At 45.8% G+C, this 18,773-nt stretch overlaps 1 protein-coding gene across 1 annotated transcript; it reads right to left on the reverse strand.

The window, feature by feature from the left end:
- Positions 1-1,541: 1,541 nt before the first annotated feature.
- On the reverse strand, positions 1,542-18,675 carry ACY1 (aminoacylase 1). The gene is given in 15 exon segments (XM_089664024.1): positions 1,542-3,307; positions 6,687-6,747; positions 7,110-7,189; positions 9,314-9,382; positions 9,734-9,878; positions 12,382-12,431; positions 12,548-12,621; positions 15,103-15,159; positions 15,605-15,662; positions 15,664-15,695; positions 15,827-15,903; positions 16,525-16,603; positions 16,606-16,618; positions 17,413-17,517; positions 18,552-18,675. Coding segments are annotated over 15 exon segments (1,182 nt in total). The 5' UTR covers positions 18,669-18,675; the 3' UTR covers positions 1,542-3,142.
- Positions 18,676-18,773: the final 98 nt, after the last annotated feature.

Genomic DNA, 18,773 nt, shown 5'->3' on the forward strand with positions numbered 1-18,773 from the left:
AACCTTTCTAAGCAAAAGAAGTATTATTGTGGATAAATATGGATACTATGTATCTGTTCATGTTGTAAATGATACTGTGTCATATGAATGTTTTATATTTTGTATCTTTTTAGTAAAACCTTTTTTTATACAATCGATTATGGTTTATGTTTGGCCTGTTTTTATCTTCCATCATTCACTGATGTCTTGGGTCTCTTTGGGGTTTCCGGCAACAAAATCTTTGCATCCGTGTTCTCAGCTCCCTCACTGGTCATGTGATCAAGCCTTGTGCACTGCAGGGAATGCAGCATGAAGAGGGAGACTCCTCCTCCTGCATATAGACATGATAAGAAGTGGAAGAACCAGTTACAACAGTGGGGTGTCAAACTGGCGGCCTTCCAGCTGTTGCGAAACTACAAGTCCCATCCAGGGGCAGACTGACCATTTGGAAAATCGGGCACTGCCCGAGGGCCCGGGGTCAGTAGGGGGCCCCATGAGATTCCCCTGGTACTTTTTTCATAGGCTTTTTTGAGTTTGGGCAAGGACACAGGGGCCCCATGATCCCCTATTACCCAAGGGCCACATGAGTTGTCAATCCACCCCTGGTCCCATCATGCCTCTGCCTTTGGGAGTCATGCATGTAACTGGCAGCCGTGCAATTTCTCATGGGACTTGTAGTTCTGAAGCAGGGGTGTCAAACTGGTGGCCCTCCAGCTGCTGCAAAACTACAAGTCCCATCATGCCTCTGCCTTTGGGAGTCACGCTTGTAACTGTCAGCCGTGCAATGCCTCATGGGACTTGTAGTTCTGAAGCAGGGGTGTCAAACTGGCGGCCCTCCAGCTTTTGCCAAACTACAACTCCCATCATACCTCTGCCTTTGGGAGTCATGCTTGTAATGGTCAATCTTGCAATGGCTCATGGGACTTGTAGTTGGGCAACAGCTGGAGGGCCGCCAGTTTGACATCCATGAGTTACAAGAACGAGACTGTTTCCTTTTGTAGATGCCTAGAAATATAAAATGCTATGGTAGTGATTTTGCCCACCAACCGCCTATAAATGATGAGTTTTGGGTGGCTCCAACTCCCCATATCTTCCTCAATTATTCTGCAGTAGAATTCTGTGTCGGGTCAGCATGGTGGCAATATACTTAAAAAAAAAAAAAAATCCTGTACAAAAAAGGCGAAAAACATTCCAACAGCCTAAAAAAAAAATAACTGTATTTTGTCTAATATGATTATTTCCTTTCATCATAGGTGCCATCTAGTGGCCATAATGAGGTATTTTCCCAATTGATTTATTTCAAGAAAAATACCGCACTATGGTCAGTAGATGGCGCTGACAGTCATCAGAAATCATCATATTGGAGGAAATACAGGGATTTTTCATGTTTTATTCGTACAGCATTTGTGTTCATAAATAGACCCCTTTGAAATGACATGAGAAAGGGGAAAAGGGACAATGTTGCTGTAAAACTGCAAATGTTCCCTGAAGCTCGTATATTTTCCAGGTGCATATGAAGCTGAACTCCTGGAAGATATAAAAATGACACAAAATCACCGCAGTTTTGTCTCCAATAATAATCATTTATTAATTTAGATGCAAGTGGTGTTAGTACTAGAAAACGTCCTGGTCTCTTGCAGCCCCAGTTGTCCCGGCTCTTCCCCTTCAGTCTTGCACAGGTGTACCGCCTCCTCCCCTTCAGTCTTGCAGAGGTGTACCGGCTCCTCCCCTTCAGTCTTGCACAGGTGTACCGGCTCCTCCCCTTCAGTCTTGCACAGGTGTACCGGCTCCTCCCCTTCAGTCTTGCACAGGTGTACCGGCTCCTCCCCTTCAGTCTTGCACAGGTGTACCGGCTCCTCCCCCTTCAGTCTTGCACAGGTGTACCGGCTCCTCCCCCTTCAGTCTTGCACAGGTGTACCGGCTCCTCCCCTTCAGTCTTGCACAGGTGTACCGGCTCCTCCCCTTCAGTCTTGCACAGGTGTACCGGCTCCTCCCCTTCAGTCTTGCACAGGTGTACCGGCTCCTCCCCTTCAGTCTTGCACAGGTGTACCGGCTCCTCCCCTTCAGTCTTGCACAGGTGTACCGGCTCCTCCCCTTCAGTCTTGCACAGGTGTACCGGCTCCTCCCCTTCAGTCTTGCACAGGTGTACCGGCTCCTCCCCTTCAGTCTTGCACAGGTGTACCGGCTTCTCCCCTTCAGTCTTGCACAGGTGTACCGGCTCCTCCCCTTCAGTCTTGCACAGGTGTACCGGCTCCTCCCCTCCAGTCTTGCCCAGGTGTATGGGCTCCTCCCCTGGACTGGAATGGTTTCCTCTGATGTCACTGCACACTGGGAGCTCCTCACAATGTGCATTAGAAGCTGCAGCCAGACAGATAGAACTCTGCCTCATCTCCTGGCTGGAAGGGCTTGAACATCGGTTACGTTCTATTGCGGTCTGTGTCCCCACTTGAAAGATTCATCCTCTCTCGTTTTCCTTGCGATTATTGTTGGCGAGGGGGTAGCCCACATTTTACAGCCATCATCAGAACAATCAAGGAGGTATCTCTTGCCAAGGGTGGGGGTTCCCTTCATTTGGGGGAGATTTCCACTTACTTCCTGTTGTGTCTCTAGTAACAGGAAGTATAATAAATCCCTAATGAGGACACAGATGGCAGTAAATCCCTGGTGGAGGTTCTAACACTTTCCCACCACATTCTAAACTTGGAAAAAAAGAAAAAAAAAAGGGTTTTGGCTGGAGTTATACTTTGATGTCCACAACCTATCATGGAGCTAGTCTTCATACTGAGGATCCAATCCAGAACCCCAGAGCTGCAAGACTTGTACCAGCAATGTAAGAATCATGCAAATCATTTTTAAGACTTTCAGTTCTTGTCATTGAACTTTTAATAATGAGATCCACGAATCAAAATGTAAGTGTTTTACATGAACCCAACTGTACTATGTTTGATGGTCCTTTTCGAGACAAAGAGGACATTCGGAGTGGAGACATCCAAAGAACGATGATAAGAGCAGCTGGAGGTATTTTATTGCCCTGAGTTTAGATTTGGTTAAGCTGAATTGTCACCCCTTGTCCTTGGGGTTGGCGATGAGTCCCTGAGTGCGGCCATTTTATTAAAGACATGGTCGCCAGTCTCTGCACATTCACAGTAGACCCCCTCGGCCTCTAGTGTTCTCCATCCAGTGGGGGAACGTTGGCTAAAGACGGGATGATACGTTTATAAATCTCAATCCCACGCAGGAAGACGCCCTCGTTCAAGAATTCGTTGTGATCGTGCAGCAAGATGGGGGTGTTATTCATGGGGGAGAAGCCAAGGGCATCGTAACCGGCCTGGGGAGAACAAAAGAGGGCAGAAAAAGTTTTACTACTGCCTACATTATGGAGGCCGCCATCTTGGAGAAGATATAAAAATAAAAAAAGAAGAAGAAAACCATAAAATAAATTTGAACACTCTGTATAGAATACATTTTTGGACAACTAGAAGCCCCCCTAGAAGTGTACTTAAAGCTGGATGGAGAATTGTAATCTATGGTATTAATAGGCAAACTGGCTTCCCCCCCAAGGAGTTGAGGGACAAGGGTGGACAACTGATTTAACAGCCAAAGTACAGCCTTCCTTAAAATTTACCTCAAATTTCATAATGCTTAAGAAAAATTTGTAAAAAAAAAAGTCACATGGTGTAGATAACAAGTGTCCCGGAATTGCCTGGACAGTCCTGCACTTTTGCCCTCTGACGCTGTGTCCTGGGCTATGTCCTGGAATCACAACGCCAACCTTTTTTGAGGTATTGCATGCAACTCAAAAAAGGCATTAATTGTGGGGATTTGGGCCACAAGTGGGCAGTCCTCGCATATATAGAGGTCTGGCCAGGATCAAGCCATAAAGTGGGTGGGTGAGAACACCAAGAAAGTAGGTGGGCAAAATGCATACTGTAGGTGGAGTTAACAGATCCAGGACCATACTCTTGATAAGTATACCATGGCTTTATTAATAGACTAGGTTAGGGCTCCTCTGTTCCTTCATGTCCATTGTCATGTCCCAAGACAATGACGGGACGTTTTTGACACCTGGACAGGATGGATAAAACAAGGCTTAATGATGATAAATGTAAATTCTGCACTTGGAGGCAAAACAAGCATGCGTCATACGTTCTACGGGAAGTAGAACTGGGGGAGTCAATGGTAGAGAAGGATCTAAGTGTTCTGGTAAATCATAGCTTAATCGTCCATTCTAGGAGAAGAACCAGGTGAGTCAATGGTGGAGGAGGACCTGGATGTTCTGGTAGATCATAGACTTATCAATTATACATTCTAGGAGGAGAACAGCTTAGGGAGTCCATATTGGAGAAGGATATGGGTGTTCTGGTAGATCGTAGACTTATTAATCGTACATTTTAGGAGGCTAACACCTGGGGGAGTCAATGGTAGAGAAGGATCTGGGTTTGCTTGTAGTTCATGAACTTAATAATCATACATTTCAAGAGGAGGAAAACTGGGGGAGTCAATGGTGGAGAAGGATCTGAGTATTATAATAGATCATGGACTTCTTGATCATACAATCTAGGAGGAGAACAGCTTGGGAAGTCAATGGAGAAGGATCTGGGTGTTCTCGTAGTTCATGGACTTTTTCATTATACATTCTTGGAGAACAGCTCAAGGGAGTCAATGGTGGAGAAGAATCTGGGTGTTCTCGTAGTTCATAGACTTATTATTCATCCATTCTAGGAGGAGAACAGCTTGGGGAGTCAGTGGTGGAAAAGGATCTGGGTGTTCTGGTAGACCATAAACTTATTGAACATACATTTTAGGAGGCTAACACCTTGGAGGAGTCAACAGCAGAAAAGGATCTTGGCGTTTACATAGATCATGGACTTATCAATCATACATTCCAAGAGGAGAGCAACTGGGGGAGTCAATGGTGGAGAAGGATCTGAGTGTTCTTGTAGATCATGGACTTATAAATCATACATTCCAAGAGGAAAGCAACTTGGGAATTAAATGGTGGAGAAGAATCTCCTCCTAGAATGTATGATTAATAAAGTCCATGAACTACGAGAACACCCAGATCCTTCTCCACCATTGACCCCCTTGAGCTGTTCTCCTCTTAGAATGTATGATTAATAAGTCCATGATCTACAGCTCAAGGAGGTCAATGGTGGAATAGGATCTGAGTGTTCTCGTAGTTCACAGACTTAGTATTCATATATTCTAGGAGGAGAACAGCTCAAGGGGGTCAATGGTGGAGAAGGATCTGAGTGTTCTTGTACTTTTCGGACTTAGTATTCATATATTGTGGGAGGAGAACAGCTCAAGGAGGTCAATGGTGGAATAGGATCTGAGTGTTCTCGTAGTTCACAGACTTAGTATTCATATATTCTAGGAGGAGAACAGCTCAAGGGGGTCAATGGTGGAGAAGGATCTGAGTGTTCTTGTAGTTCACGGACTTAGTATTCACATATTCTAGGAGGAGAACAGCTCAAAGAGGTCAATGGTGGAGAAGGATCTGAGTGTTCTCGTAGTTCACAGACTTAGTATTCATATATTCTAGGAGGAGAACAGCTCAAGGGGGTCAATGGTGGAGAAGGATCTGGGTGTTCTCCTTCTAGAATGTATGAATACTAAGTCCATGAACTATGAGAACAGCTCAAGGGGGTCAATGGTGGAGTAGGATCTGAGTGTTCTCATAGTTCATGCACTTTGTATACATATATTCTAGGAGGAGAACAACTCAAGGAGGTCAATGGTGGAGAAGGAAGTGGGTGTTCTGGTAAATCAGACTTATTGATCATACATTTTAGGAGGCCAAATCCTGGGGGAGTCAATAGCAGAGAAGGATCTTGGCGTTTATGTAGATCATGGACTTATCAATCATACATTCCAAGAGGGGAGCAACTGGGGGAGTCAATGGTGGAGAAGAATCTGAGTGTTCTCGTAGTTCACAGACTTATCAGTCACACATTCTAGGAGAACAGCTTAGGGGGAGTCAATGGTGAAGAAGGATCTGAGTGTTCTTGTAGATCATGGACTTAATAATCATACATTCTAGGAGGACAACAGCTCAAGGGGGGGGGGGGGGGGGTGGTCAATGGTGGAGAAGGATCTGAGTGTTCTCGTAGTTCACAGACTTATTATTCATACATTCTAGGAGGAGAACAGCTCAAGGGGGGGGGGTCAATGGTGGAGAAGGATCTGAGTGTTCTCGTAGTTCACAGAGTTATTATTCATACATTCTAGGAGGAGAACAGCTCAGGGGGTCAATGGTGGAGAAAAATCTGGGTGTTCTCCTCCTAGAATACAAATAAAAATAAATATTTTTTTTTAACTTTAAAAGATTTCCATTATTTTCAGAAAATTTTGGAAGTAAAATAACTTCCAAATTTTGCTCCTCCCAGTGGAGGAAACACCAACAATCTTTGCTGCATTTTGGGGGCGTGCTTTTTAAGGGTTGCAGGTTAACTGGCTCTAGTATAGAAAGCACAAACAAGGACACCACTGGGAACCCAAGGTGGCATGAGGTACAAGCTGCCTCCCAGGCGCTGTTATTCTTTGCAGTAGAATGAGCTAGATGCTGGTAGAGCATCTCAAGGACTGGTACAGCAAGGGTTCTCTCAGGCATTATATAAGGCAGCTTTGCAATACACCAGTGAAGAGACAACGAATGTAAGTTGGCCTTCAAGAGGATACGAAGGAGAAGGTGCATCTGTACTCACCGTCCTGACGTAACGACTGTCTGTGGCAGCAGGAAAAATCTCCGGCTTTAGCTTCAAACCCCTGAAATCGAAGTATTCGTAAGCAAACCTTATAGAGCTTCTTCTATACATCTCATTACAGATCAAACGTGACAGATTTCCTGAATGCAGAGGTGCAATGTTTTATAATGTCACAGAAGGGACAGCAGAGTGGAGGATACATGGTGGAGGTAGTTGGGTGGAAGGGGTGGTAACTCCCATAGTGTATGAAGTGATTGGGCGGCTTAGAAAGTCGATTTTTCGGTTATGGACTCAGTCCTGCCTTTTAAAGTCCTTGCGACCAGCGGACGTATATACACGGCGCTGGCAGACACGGGGTTAATGTACATGTCCAACCGAATGGAATTTAGTTTGTAAAGCCCAGATGATCGCTCTTCTACTTACAGCTCCTTGCAGGGGTCACTGAACGCTTTCCACCAAGGATTCGTGTCGTCCGGGGTGGTGATCCTCTGAGTCATAAATTTCTAGGAGGCAACAAAGACATTTATTCACATCATTCCAAGTGCATCTATGGTTACAATCGTATAATTTATGTCCATTTTATTTCAATTATTTTATTTATTTGAATTTATTTAAAATGTATGTTAATTTATTAAATTTTACTTAAATTTATATTATTCAATTATTAAAATGTATCAATGGTTAAAACGTAAAATCATATTATTATTATACAGGATTTATATGGCGGCAACAGTTTGCTCAGCGCTTTACAATACAAAAGGGAGACAATACAGTTCAATACATGAGGGATAGGAGGGTCTGATCCTGGAAGCTTACAATCTAAGAGGGAGGAATCATATATGTATTTCCACATTCTATTTCAATTATTTTAATTTATTTAAAATGTATTAATCTGTTAGAGGGCCCCACTGACCTGCTGGTACTTCCAGGTCATCTGATCACCCTGTTAGAGGGCCCCACTCACCTGCTGGTACTTCCAGGTCATCTGATCACCCTGTTAGAGGGCCCCACTCACCTGCTGGTACTCCCTGGTCACTTCACTAGAAGGCCCCACCCACATGGAAGAAAAATATATTTAAAATGGATTTTTTTCTATGTTAAAAAAAAACAAAAACCTGAAGAATATATTTAAAAAAATATGACTTGTAATATATAAAAATGCATTTAAACATGCAGTATATTTTATATATATATATATATATATATATATATATATATATATACACACACACACACACACACATACATACACACACACCATGTTGAAATGCATTTTTAATATAATACTATATGAAAAATATATTCTTTAGATTTTTTTTAACATATAAAAAAAGGTCATTTTAACATATTTTTACATATATTTGTAAATACATTCCAAAAATGTAGATATGTATTTGTAAAGACATACAGTATATTTGAAATGTATTTTTAAAAATATTTTTCATATATTTTGTAAATAACAAAATGCATTTCAACATACAGTGTGTATATATATATATTTTATTTTTATTTTTTTTAAATTAGATTTTGAATGCTGCCAAAATTGTAGTATTTCAAACAAATGTCAATATGCTTGGGAAGAATATTTTTAAAATATATTTTTCTTCCATATGGGCGCCAACCTGGTGGTATTCCCTGGGCACCTGATCACCCCACTAGAAAGATCCACTGACCTGGTGGTACTCCCATGTCCCCTGATCAACCCACTAACCTGGTGGTACTCCCATGTCCCCTGATCAACCCACTAACCTGGTGGTACTCCCATGTCCCCTGATCAACCCACTAACCTGGTGGTACTCCCATGTCCCCTGATCAACCCACTAACCTGGTGGTACTCCCATGTCCCCTGATCAACCCACTAACCTGGTGGTACTCCCATGTCACCTGATCAACCCACTAACCTGGTGGTACTCCCATGTCCCCTGATCAACCCACTAACCTGGTGGTACTCCCATGTCACCTGATCAACCCACTAACCTGGTGGTACTCCCATGTCCCCTGATCAACCCACTAACCTGGTGGTACTCCCATGTCTCCTGATCAACCCACTAGAAAGCCCCACTAACCTGGTGGTGCTCCCAGGTCACCTGATCACCCCACTAGAAGGCCCCACTAATCTGGTGGTACTCCCAGGTCACCTGATCACCCCACTAGAAGGCCCCACTAACCTGGTGGTACTCCCAGGTCACCTAATCACCCCACTAGAAGGCCCCACTAACCTGGTGGTGCTCCCAGGTCACCTGATCACCCCACTAGAAGGCCCCACTCAGCTGGTGGTACTCCCAGGTCACCTGATCACCCTGTTCGAGGAGGCCACTCACCTGGTGGTACTCTCAGGTCACCTGATCACCCTGTTCGAGGAGGCCACTCACCTGGTGGTACTCTCAGGTCACCTGATCACCCTGTTCGAGGAGGCCACTCACCTAGTGGTACTCCCAGGTCACCTGATCACCCTGTTCGAGGAGGCCACTCACCTGGTGGTACTCCCAGGTCACCTGATCACCCCATAAGAAGGCCCCACTCACCTGGTGGTACTCCCCGGTCACCTGATCACCCTGTTCGAGGAGGCCACTCACCTGGTGGTACTCTCAGGTCACCTGATCACCCTGCTAGAGGACGTCACTCACCTGATGGTACTCCCAGGTCACCTGATCGCCAGCCGCACGACACCACCCCTCGACCTGTGATTCAAACTCCTGCAGAAAGAGAAGCAACATTCAGGTGGAAATGGCGGAATCATTTCATTGGGAGCTTTTCGGGAGATTTAACAAAATGAAATCTGGTGTTAGAAAATTAAAAAATAGATGGCGCCACAACACCGCGGCGAATGTTAGAGAATGTTATGTGCGACAACATGCGAGTTACGTGACCTGGCAGTGTAAACGGGCTCAGAAAAAAAACAAAACACATGAAATGGCCAGCTGATCAGAATGAAACGTATGTGGGCACCATGGCTACAGGAACATCTGACTTTCCCCCATCCACCGGCCATACACTAGGAACGCTCAACAGAAGTGAAACGAATCCTGGAAGGGAGGACACCGTACCTGCAAGTTGACAGTAGGAGGGATTCGAAGGTCAAAGGTCGCCGACATTTCGGTGGGAATCACGTTGCAGGAGACTCCTCCATTCACTTTGGTCATGTTGACTGTGGTGACGTCTCCGAGAGTGAGCTGGGGATTGGCCTGGAACCTGAGAAAGAACGGGATTCATGTGTGGGGAACATAGACCAATGGGAGAGGTCGCTGTCATCGGGGCGATGTATGGGGGGGGCGACGTTCTATCTCTGCACTCACATGGAACGGCCACTTTGGCCAGACCGGGAAATTCTACACGTCGGTGGGGACTCGGGCTTTCCAGGAACGTCACCAACTAACAATGCAATAAATTAACCCCTCCCCCTCCAGAGGATTCCCCCGCTTCCTGACCAGGACATTTTTCGCGTTACTTTAACTGACAATTGCGCGGTCATGCGACGCTGCACCCAAATGAAATTTATGTCCTTTTTTTCCCCACAAATGGAGCTTTTTGGCGGTATTTGACCGCCTTTGCGTTTATTTTTTGCGCTATAAACTTAAAAAAAAAAAAAAAAATCTTTTCTCTTTTACTTTTTGCTATTAACCCCTCGCCCTCCAGAGGATCCCCCCTTCCTGACCAGGCTATTTTTCACAATACGGCGCTGCGTTACTTTAACTGACAATTGCGTGGTCATGCAACGCCGCACCCAAATGAAATTTACATCCTTTTTCCCCCCCAAATAGAGCTTTCTTTCAGTGGTATTTGATCACCTGTGCATTTATTTTTTGCGCTATAAACAAAAACCGACAATTTTGAAAAAAGCTATTTTTTTTTTACTTTTTGCCATTAAAACATGTCCAGTAATAATAATAAAAAAAAAAAATCACATTTCATCATAAATTTCAGCCAAAATTTATTCTGCTCCTTGTCTTCGCTAAAAAAAATCCCAATATGTGGAAATTAATTGGTTTACATGAAAGTTATGACGGTATAGATACTGGGATTTTTTCTTTTCTTTTTTTTTTTTTACTAATAATGGCGGCGATCAGCGAATTATAGCGGGACTGCAGGACTGACACTCGGGGGGAACTAACTTGGTATCACTGACATCATCAGTGACACCAATATAGTGATTAGTGGTAATACAAAGCACTGACACTGTACTAATGGCGCTGGGCAGGAAGGGGTTAACATGAGGGGCAATCAAAGGGTTAACTGTGTGATGTGTGTGTTTCACTGTGAGCATGCTGCTATGCAGAGCCATACAAAGCAGTGTGCAGGAGCTGACAGGGGAGAGATCTGTGTTGTTTATACACGGGTCTCTCCCCTGTCGGTAATACTCGGAGATTGTTGGGTGCTGGCGGGGAATCACTGGCCGAGACCCGGTGATTGACAGCCGAGGCTGCAAATGGGTGCACGGGTTGGGCACACGCGCGCGCCCCCTACCCGGAACTGCAAAATCACATCAATATTTACATCCATTTTCTGTCAGTTTATTATTTGTTTTCCATCAGTCAGTTTTTATCTGTTTACATCAGTTTTGTCCATTTACATCCATTTGTCATTTTACATCAGTTTTGTCTGTTTACATCAGTTTCCCGTTTGTCAGTTTTTGTCCATTTTTCATCACTTACATCCGTTTTCTGTCCATTTACCATTTGTTTTTCATCAGTCAGTTTTTGTCTGTTTACATCCATTTTGTCATTTTACATCAGTTTGTTAGTTTTGTCTGTTTACATCCGTTTTTTATAAGTTCACATACATTTCTCATCCGTTTTTGTCCATTTACATCTATTTTTGTCATTTTTACATCAGTTTATATCAGTTTTGTCCGTTTAAATCCGTTTTTCATAAGTTTACATACATTTCTCATCCGTTTTTGTCCGTTTCCATACATTTTTCTTAACAGACGAAAAACAGGTTTTTCTTCTGTTAAAAAAAAGGGATGTTAACGGATGCGGACATTACCGGATGTAAACAGATGACTATCCATTTACATCCGATAGTCCACAGAAATACATGGATGTCCGTTTTTCATCCGTAAAACAGACAGATGAAAAAACGGACATACGGAACAGCCGGGGTGACGGGGGCCATAGGCTATTTTCTCCTCTTCACAAATAGGGGGCAATAGTAAAATATTGCAATTTGGCCACTAGATGGAGCCGAGGAGCAGAGAAAATACTTTGTAAAAAGAGATGCAATGTATCGATTGTAGGGAGCGCTGGAGGGAGCGCTGGAGGGAGCGCTGGAGGGAGCGATGGAGGAGATGCAGGAGGGAACGCTGGAGGGGACGCTGGAGGGAGCGCTGGAGGGGATGCTGGAGGGAGCGCTGGAGGGGATGCTGGAGGGAGCGATGGAGGAGATGCAGGAGGGAACGCTGGAGGGGACGCTGGAGGGAGCGATGGAGGAGATGCAGGAGGGAACGCTGGAGGGGACGCTGGAGGGAGCGCTGGAGGGAGCGCTGGAGGGGATGCTGGAGGGAGCGCTGGAGGGGACGCTGGAGGGAGCACTGGAGGGAGCGCTGGAGGGAGCGCTGGAGGGGACGCTGGAGGGGACGAGCAAACACACAGTTATACACAGGATCTGATTGGTTCGTCTATGCCGTGCACAGGACTTACTAGAAGACACTTGCTGCTTTAGCAGACTTTGCTCAGTCCAGATTACCAAGACTTACCGTTTCTTCTCTTTCTCTCGGAGTTCCAGGAAACTATTAATGACGGAATGCTGAAAAACATCAGGAGATAAATCAGTGACATGAAAAGTGTCGGATTTGTGGCCCTTGCATGTTCTAGGACTCATCCAGTATCAGTACACAGAACACGCACCCACTGGGGACTCACCAGCTTAGAGGCGGCCGTGTTCTCTATGAAGCGAGAGCCGTGTCCGGGGTCTCCTCTGCAATGAACCGTTATCCCTGCAGATCCAGAAAGCAGAAAGTCAGAGCAAGCGCCTTTATGAATGATGAACAGACATGCTCTGCGGCAGAAGAGTCACATCCCATCATGTGGTCCGTCATAGGACCTCCCTCCATATTTATTATCCCATCACATGATCCATCATAGGACCTCCCTCCATATTATCCCATCACATGATCCGTCATAGAACCTCCCTCCATATTTATTATCCCATCACGTGATCCATCATAGGACCTCCCTCCATATTTATTATCCCATCACATGATCCATCATAGGACCTCCCTCCATATTTATTATCCCATCACATGATCCATCATAGGACTTTCCTCCATACTATCCCATCACATGATCCCTCATAGAACCTTCCCCCATATTTATTATCCCATCACGTGATCCATCATAGAACTTCCTCCATATTTATTATCCCATCACGTGATCCATCATAGGACCTTCCCCCATATTTATTATCCCATCACGTGATCCATCATAGAATAGACCTTCCTCCATATTTATTATCCCATCACGTGATCCATCATAGGACCTCCCTCCATATTTATTATCCCATCACATGATCCATCATAGGACCTCCCTCCATATTTATTATCCCATCACATGATCCATCATAGGACCTCCCTCCATATTATCCCATCACATGATCCGTCATAGAACCTCCCTCCATATTTATTATCCCATCACGTGATCCATCATAGGACCTCCCTCCATATTTATTATCCCATCACATGATCCATCATAGGACCTCCCTCCATATTTATTATCCCATCACATGATCCATCATAGGACTTTCCTCCATACTATCCCATCACATGATCCCTCATAGAACCTTCCCCCATATTTATTATCCCATCACGTGATCCATCATAGAACTTCCTCCATATTTATTATCCCATCACGTGATCCATCATAGAACTTCCTCCATATTTATTATCCCATCACGTGATCCATCATAGAACTTCCTCCATATTTATTATCCCATCACGTGATCCGTCATAGGACCTTCCCCCATATTTATTATCCCATCACGTGATCTGTCATTGGACCTTCCTCCATATTTATTATCCCATCATGTGATCCATCATAGAATAGAACCTTCCTCCATATTTATTACCCCATCGTGTGATCTGTCATAAGACCTTCGTTGACATTTATTTTGTTGTATTTGTATTCCTGGGAATGGTGTGATGGGGACAGACATCTGTGATTTGTGTTAATTGGATCTTTGAAAGCTGACATTTAGTTAAGAAAAATAAAAACTGCAGCAGGCACAGTGCTTTAATGGGGCTGCCTCCCGCAACCGATTGATGGGAAACGCGTTAATGGTTGTCAGGCCCATTAGCAGCTGATTAGAATAAAAAAGTATTCTAATCTTTGTATTGTTTCCCTTGTATGAAATACCTGTTGATCCTGCCAGTCCCTCTGCTTTCCAATTTCAGACTGACCACGCTAGACATAGAAGCGCATCCTTCCCCGCGTGGTCAGTTTTCTACTTCCTGTACTCTAGTGGTCAGACTTGTGCTGACACTCACTTCTGCAGAGCCCTTCACTGGAAAAATCAGAGTACTGCCGCTGACCCCCGCCCCCCCCTGCAGTCTCCACCCCCCAACTCTCTAAGCCCCTTATGTGGCTGAGAACAGAGGGCGTGTGACCACTTCTGACTTTGTTTATCATGGAGTGGGTTGTTTTACAAGGTGAGGCTCCACATTTACTTAATGGTGGAGTTCCAGTTTTGATGAGAGGAACCCCAAGCTTGCAAGGATCTGATCAAATATTGTGACTGAGCATCGTACAGACCTCTGAGAAAAGTAAAAAAAGACACCAAAAATAATAATTTGGATCCAGTAAGTGCTGTCTGCCTGAAACAATCACAATAATCACCTGTAAATAACCAACCAGGTCCACTACACCACATGAGCAGAGTCAGCCTGCAGGGGCAACAAGCTTTTCCTCCCTGCACTCTGAGGGCAGAGCACCAGACAGCGGAGTGATCAGAGCATGCAGCTCCAGCTCTCCTGTTCTCTGTGCTGCATCACAGACACCACAAAACAGAGAACTGATCTGTTCTAATTAAAGTATTTCGAAAAGGTTGGAGGTTTTTAACGTTTATGCATGAAGGTAAGAAAAACCTTCAGTGTGCAGCCCCTCCCCCCCCCCCCCCCCGGCTTTATAGGAGGAGGAGCGAACACGAGCCCCTCGCAACTCACGTTACATTCAGAATAAAGTATTTCTCTAAATTGTAACCCCCCCCCCTTATATACCAGACATGGTGAAAAACATTTTATACAGCAACTGAATTTTAGGATGATATATGAAGATAAAAGGGGTGACATTTTGTGGGGGGGGGGGATTGGAGCTGTTCCTTTTCATAGATGTACATTACATTTTGAAGTCTTTAGTGCTGATGTCAGGTGTCTGTTCAGCATTATATGAAACAGATCTTCCACAAGGAAGGCAAAATGACTTACACCATACACACTTCTCTCCGTAAAACACACTGAATTCATCTGTGGGGTTCGCAAGACCTGAAAAAGAGAAGAAGAAGAATGAGGGGGGGGAAAAGGAGGCAAGGGGGATTAAGAAAAGAATGGAGAGGAGTAAATGAGCCAGACAATGTTCAAGAAAGAGTGAGGAGAGAGAAGCGAGCGAGAGACAGAAAGAGGAACGAGACAGAGAGTGAGAGGCGAGAGAGAAGAGAGAGGCGAGAGAGAAGAGAGAGGCAAGAGAGAGAAGAGAGAAGCGAGAGCGAGCGATAGACAGAGAGCGAGCGATAGAGAGTGAGATAGAGAAAGCGAGGAGTGAGAGAGAAGTGAGATCCTGCCAACAAAGTTAATTTGAATTTGAGAGAGAGTGAGAGAAGAAATGAAGGAAGAATAATGGAAAATGAAATAAAAGAGTAAAACAATTTGCAGGGAGGGGAGAAGATAAAGGAAATACCAGGAGTGCACAGGAGGAGGAGGAGTCATGTACCTTCATCCAGGGTAATTCCGGGGTTCAGGGCTCGGAATTCAGGGTGCTCTGCAAAGATTTTCCATCCCGGTGTGACCCCCAATTTCTTCATCTGTCAAAAAAATACAGGTTAGTAAATTCCACCATTTTCTGATGCAGTTCAGTAGCGGCGGTGTACGGCTATTCTCCTGTATGGTCCCCACATATAACTTCCCTCCCCCATATCACCCCAGAGTACATCACCTGGGACCATCGTCAGGTGGATGGTACGCGGGAATCGAACCCCCTCAGCCTTCAACTGGCGGACGGCTTCCAGATACCTATGGAGAGACGGTATGAGAGAGGAGAGAACACTGCCAGATACAGTGAGAAAATAAACCCATCCTCTCCCCCTGTACCAAACTCCACCCCTTCCACCTAATCCCTCCCTTCTCCACCTTCACCAAATCCCACTCTCTCCACCTATACCAAACTCCACCCCTTCCACCAAATCCCACTCTCCCACCTATACAAAACTCCACCCCTTCCACCAAATCCCACTCTCTCCACCTATACCAAACTCCACCCCTTCCACCAAATCCCACCCTCTTCACCAACTACCACCCTCTACCCCTGTACCAAACTTCACCCCTTCCACCAAACTCCACCCCTTCCACCTAATCTCTCCCTCTCCACCTTCACCAACTCCCACCTCCACCAAACTCTACCCTCTCCATCTGTATCAAACCCCACCCCTTCAACCTCCACCAAGACCCACCCTCTCCACCTAAACCAAACCCCACCTCTTCCACTAGCATCAAACCCCACCCTCCCCACTTGAACCAAACTCCACCCCTTTGACCCCAACAAACCTCACCCGTCTCCACCTGTACTAAACTCCACCTCTTCCACCTTCAACAAACCCCACCCCTTTCACTGTCATCACCCAGCTACAGACTTACTGGATAGTGACGGATTTCATGTCCTGCGTCCCTCTTGCGTAGATATTCCCATCTTTATCCTTGTGGGCGGAGACGGGGGATGGGTCCAGAACTCCTGAGACATGATACAATTACTAATTATTTTAAATTCATAGCAACTCCTCCCCCCCCGGTACAATGCCGGCAGGTGAAACTACTAGTCTTCCATATCCCAACCACGGCATTGCAGGAAGCCCTCATTATTCCAGCTGTAACATTACGGGAATTGCAGCAGAAGGATGGAGACTCCATGGCGGAGGAAAAGGGAAAGGAGACCCAATGGAGGATGGAGACTCCATGGCTGAGGAAAAGGGAAAGGAGACCAAATGGAGGATGGAGACTCCATGACTGAGGAAAAGGGAAAGGAGACCCAATGGAGGATGGAGACTCCATGGCTGAGGGAAAGGGAAAGGAGACCCAATGGAGGATGGCAACTCCATGGCTGAGGAAAAGGAGACCGAATGGAGGATGGCGACTCCATGGCTGAGGAAAAGGAGACCCAATGGAGGATGTACACTCCATGGCTGAGGAAAAGGAGACCCAATGGAGGAAGGAGACTCCATGGCTGAGGAAAGGGAGACCCAATGGAGGATGGCGACTCCATGGCTGAGGAAAAGGAGACCCAATGGAGGATGGAGACTCCATGGCGGAGGAAAGGGTAAGGAGACCCAATGGAGGATGGAGACTTCATGGCGGAGGAAAGGGTAAGGAGACCCAATGGAGGATGGAGACTTCATGGCGGAGGAAAGGGTAAGGAGACCCAATGAAGGATGGAGACTCTTCTGCTGCAACAAGGGAAAGGAGACTCAATGGCTGGGGAAAAGGACATCTGAGAACCCAACCCCCAGCACCCCTCCCCACCCTCCTCACCTCAAACACGGGGACCACATCTGTGTGAGAGTTCAGGATGACCGACTTGAGGTGAGGCTGCGTCCCCGTCCAGGTGAGGATGAGGATGGGCTTCCCCGGAGCAAACTGCAAGAGACCACCAGATATCAGACAAACATTATGAGTCAGTAACAGGACCCCATGAATAAATCCTGGACATACCCCAATATACAGCAACAGGATCACTTATCACAAAAGCTCCACCGTTTATGAGCTCCAGTTAGTGCCTAGGCTGAGATGATGTCATCAGTCTCCCCTCCCCAGTGATCAGACTGTACATTGTAACTTTGTAGAAGGAGGAGGAGTCATTTCCTCAGTCTCCCCTCCCCCACTGATCAGACTGTACATTGTAACTTTGTAGAAGGAGCGAGCATTTCCTCAGTCTCCCCTCCCCCAGTGATCAGACTGTACATTGTAACTTTGTAGAAGGAGGAGGAGGCATTCCTCAGTCTCCCCTCCCCCAGTGATCAGGCTGTACATTGTAGCCAGGATTTGCATGACTGCTTCATCTCCGAAGCAGCATCTCAGTCCAGGGAGTAGAGGGTGACACTGGATGATGACTGAACAAAGATGGTTGCCGTCCTTCTGGAGAGAAAAGTAGGTAAAACATTGTCAGGGGGCATCCTGTCATCTCTGTGAGAGGTAATAAATATCTGGAAGGGTCACACAGACACATTTTGCTGCTCTCTCTCCTTCTGCAGGGGGACTGGTCTGGTCACCGCCCCCTCCTGTAGTTTTCTGCAGCCATCTTGTAGTGGGTGGAGCCTGCTGGGCCCCTCTCACAGCTGTGCTCTCTTGTACAGGGTGACTGGTCTTGTCTCCACCCCCTCCTGTCATTTTTTTGCAGGCAGCCTGTTAATGGGTGGAGCCTGCTGGGCTCCTCCCAAAGCTCTGCTCTCTGCACAGTGATGATGTTACTTCTACATTTACAAGGTAATATCTGGGTTTGCAGGGGCACTTGGTGCTCACAAAGTGGATTTTTATTCTTTGTGACAATTGAGGAATAGATATGAAAACTTTGTGTGCCGGAGTTCAGCTTTAGGCGGTGGAGATTGGAAATAGGTGTGGAGCGCCAACCCAACTCCGCCATCCTGTTTATTATTCCTGCCCAGAATACAGACCTCCAGCGTCCTGCTCTCCAGTCCCATCTCCTCCGCCATCCTGAACAGAAAGCGTCTGATTCCATCTGTAATGGAAGAAGAAAATGACCTTGAAGTGCCCCCCACAGAAAACACCATCAACTCTGCGGAGTCCTGAGCAGGATTACCGAGCTTCTCTAATCCTGAAACTTCAACATGGGGGCGAGGTCGCGCGGGGGGTGGGAAGAAAGGGGGCGAGGTCAT

Source organism: Staurois parvus, unplaced genomic scaffold, assembly GCF_062004578.1.
Source record: "Staurois parvus isolate SC_StPar_1 unplaced genomic scaffold, SC_StPar_1.0 ptg001813l, whole genome shotgun sequence".
Classification (NCBI taxonomy): Eukaryota; Metazoa; Chordata; class Amphibia; order Anura; family Ranidae; genus Staurois; species Staurois parvus.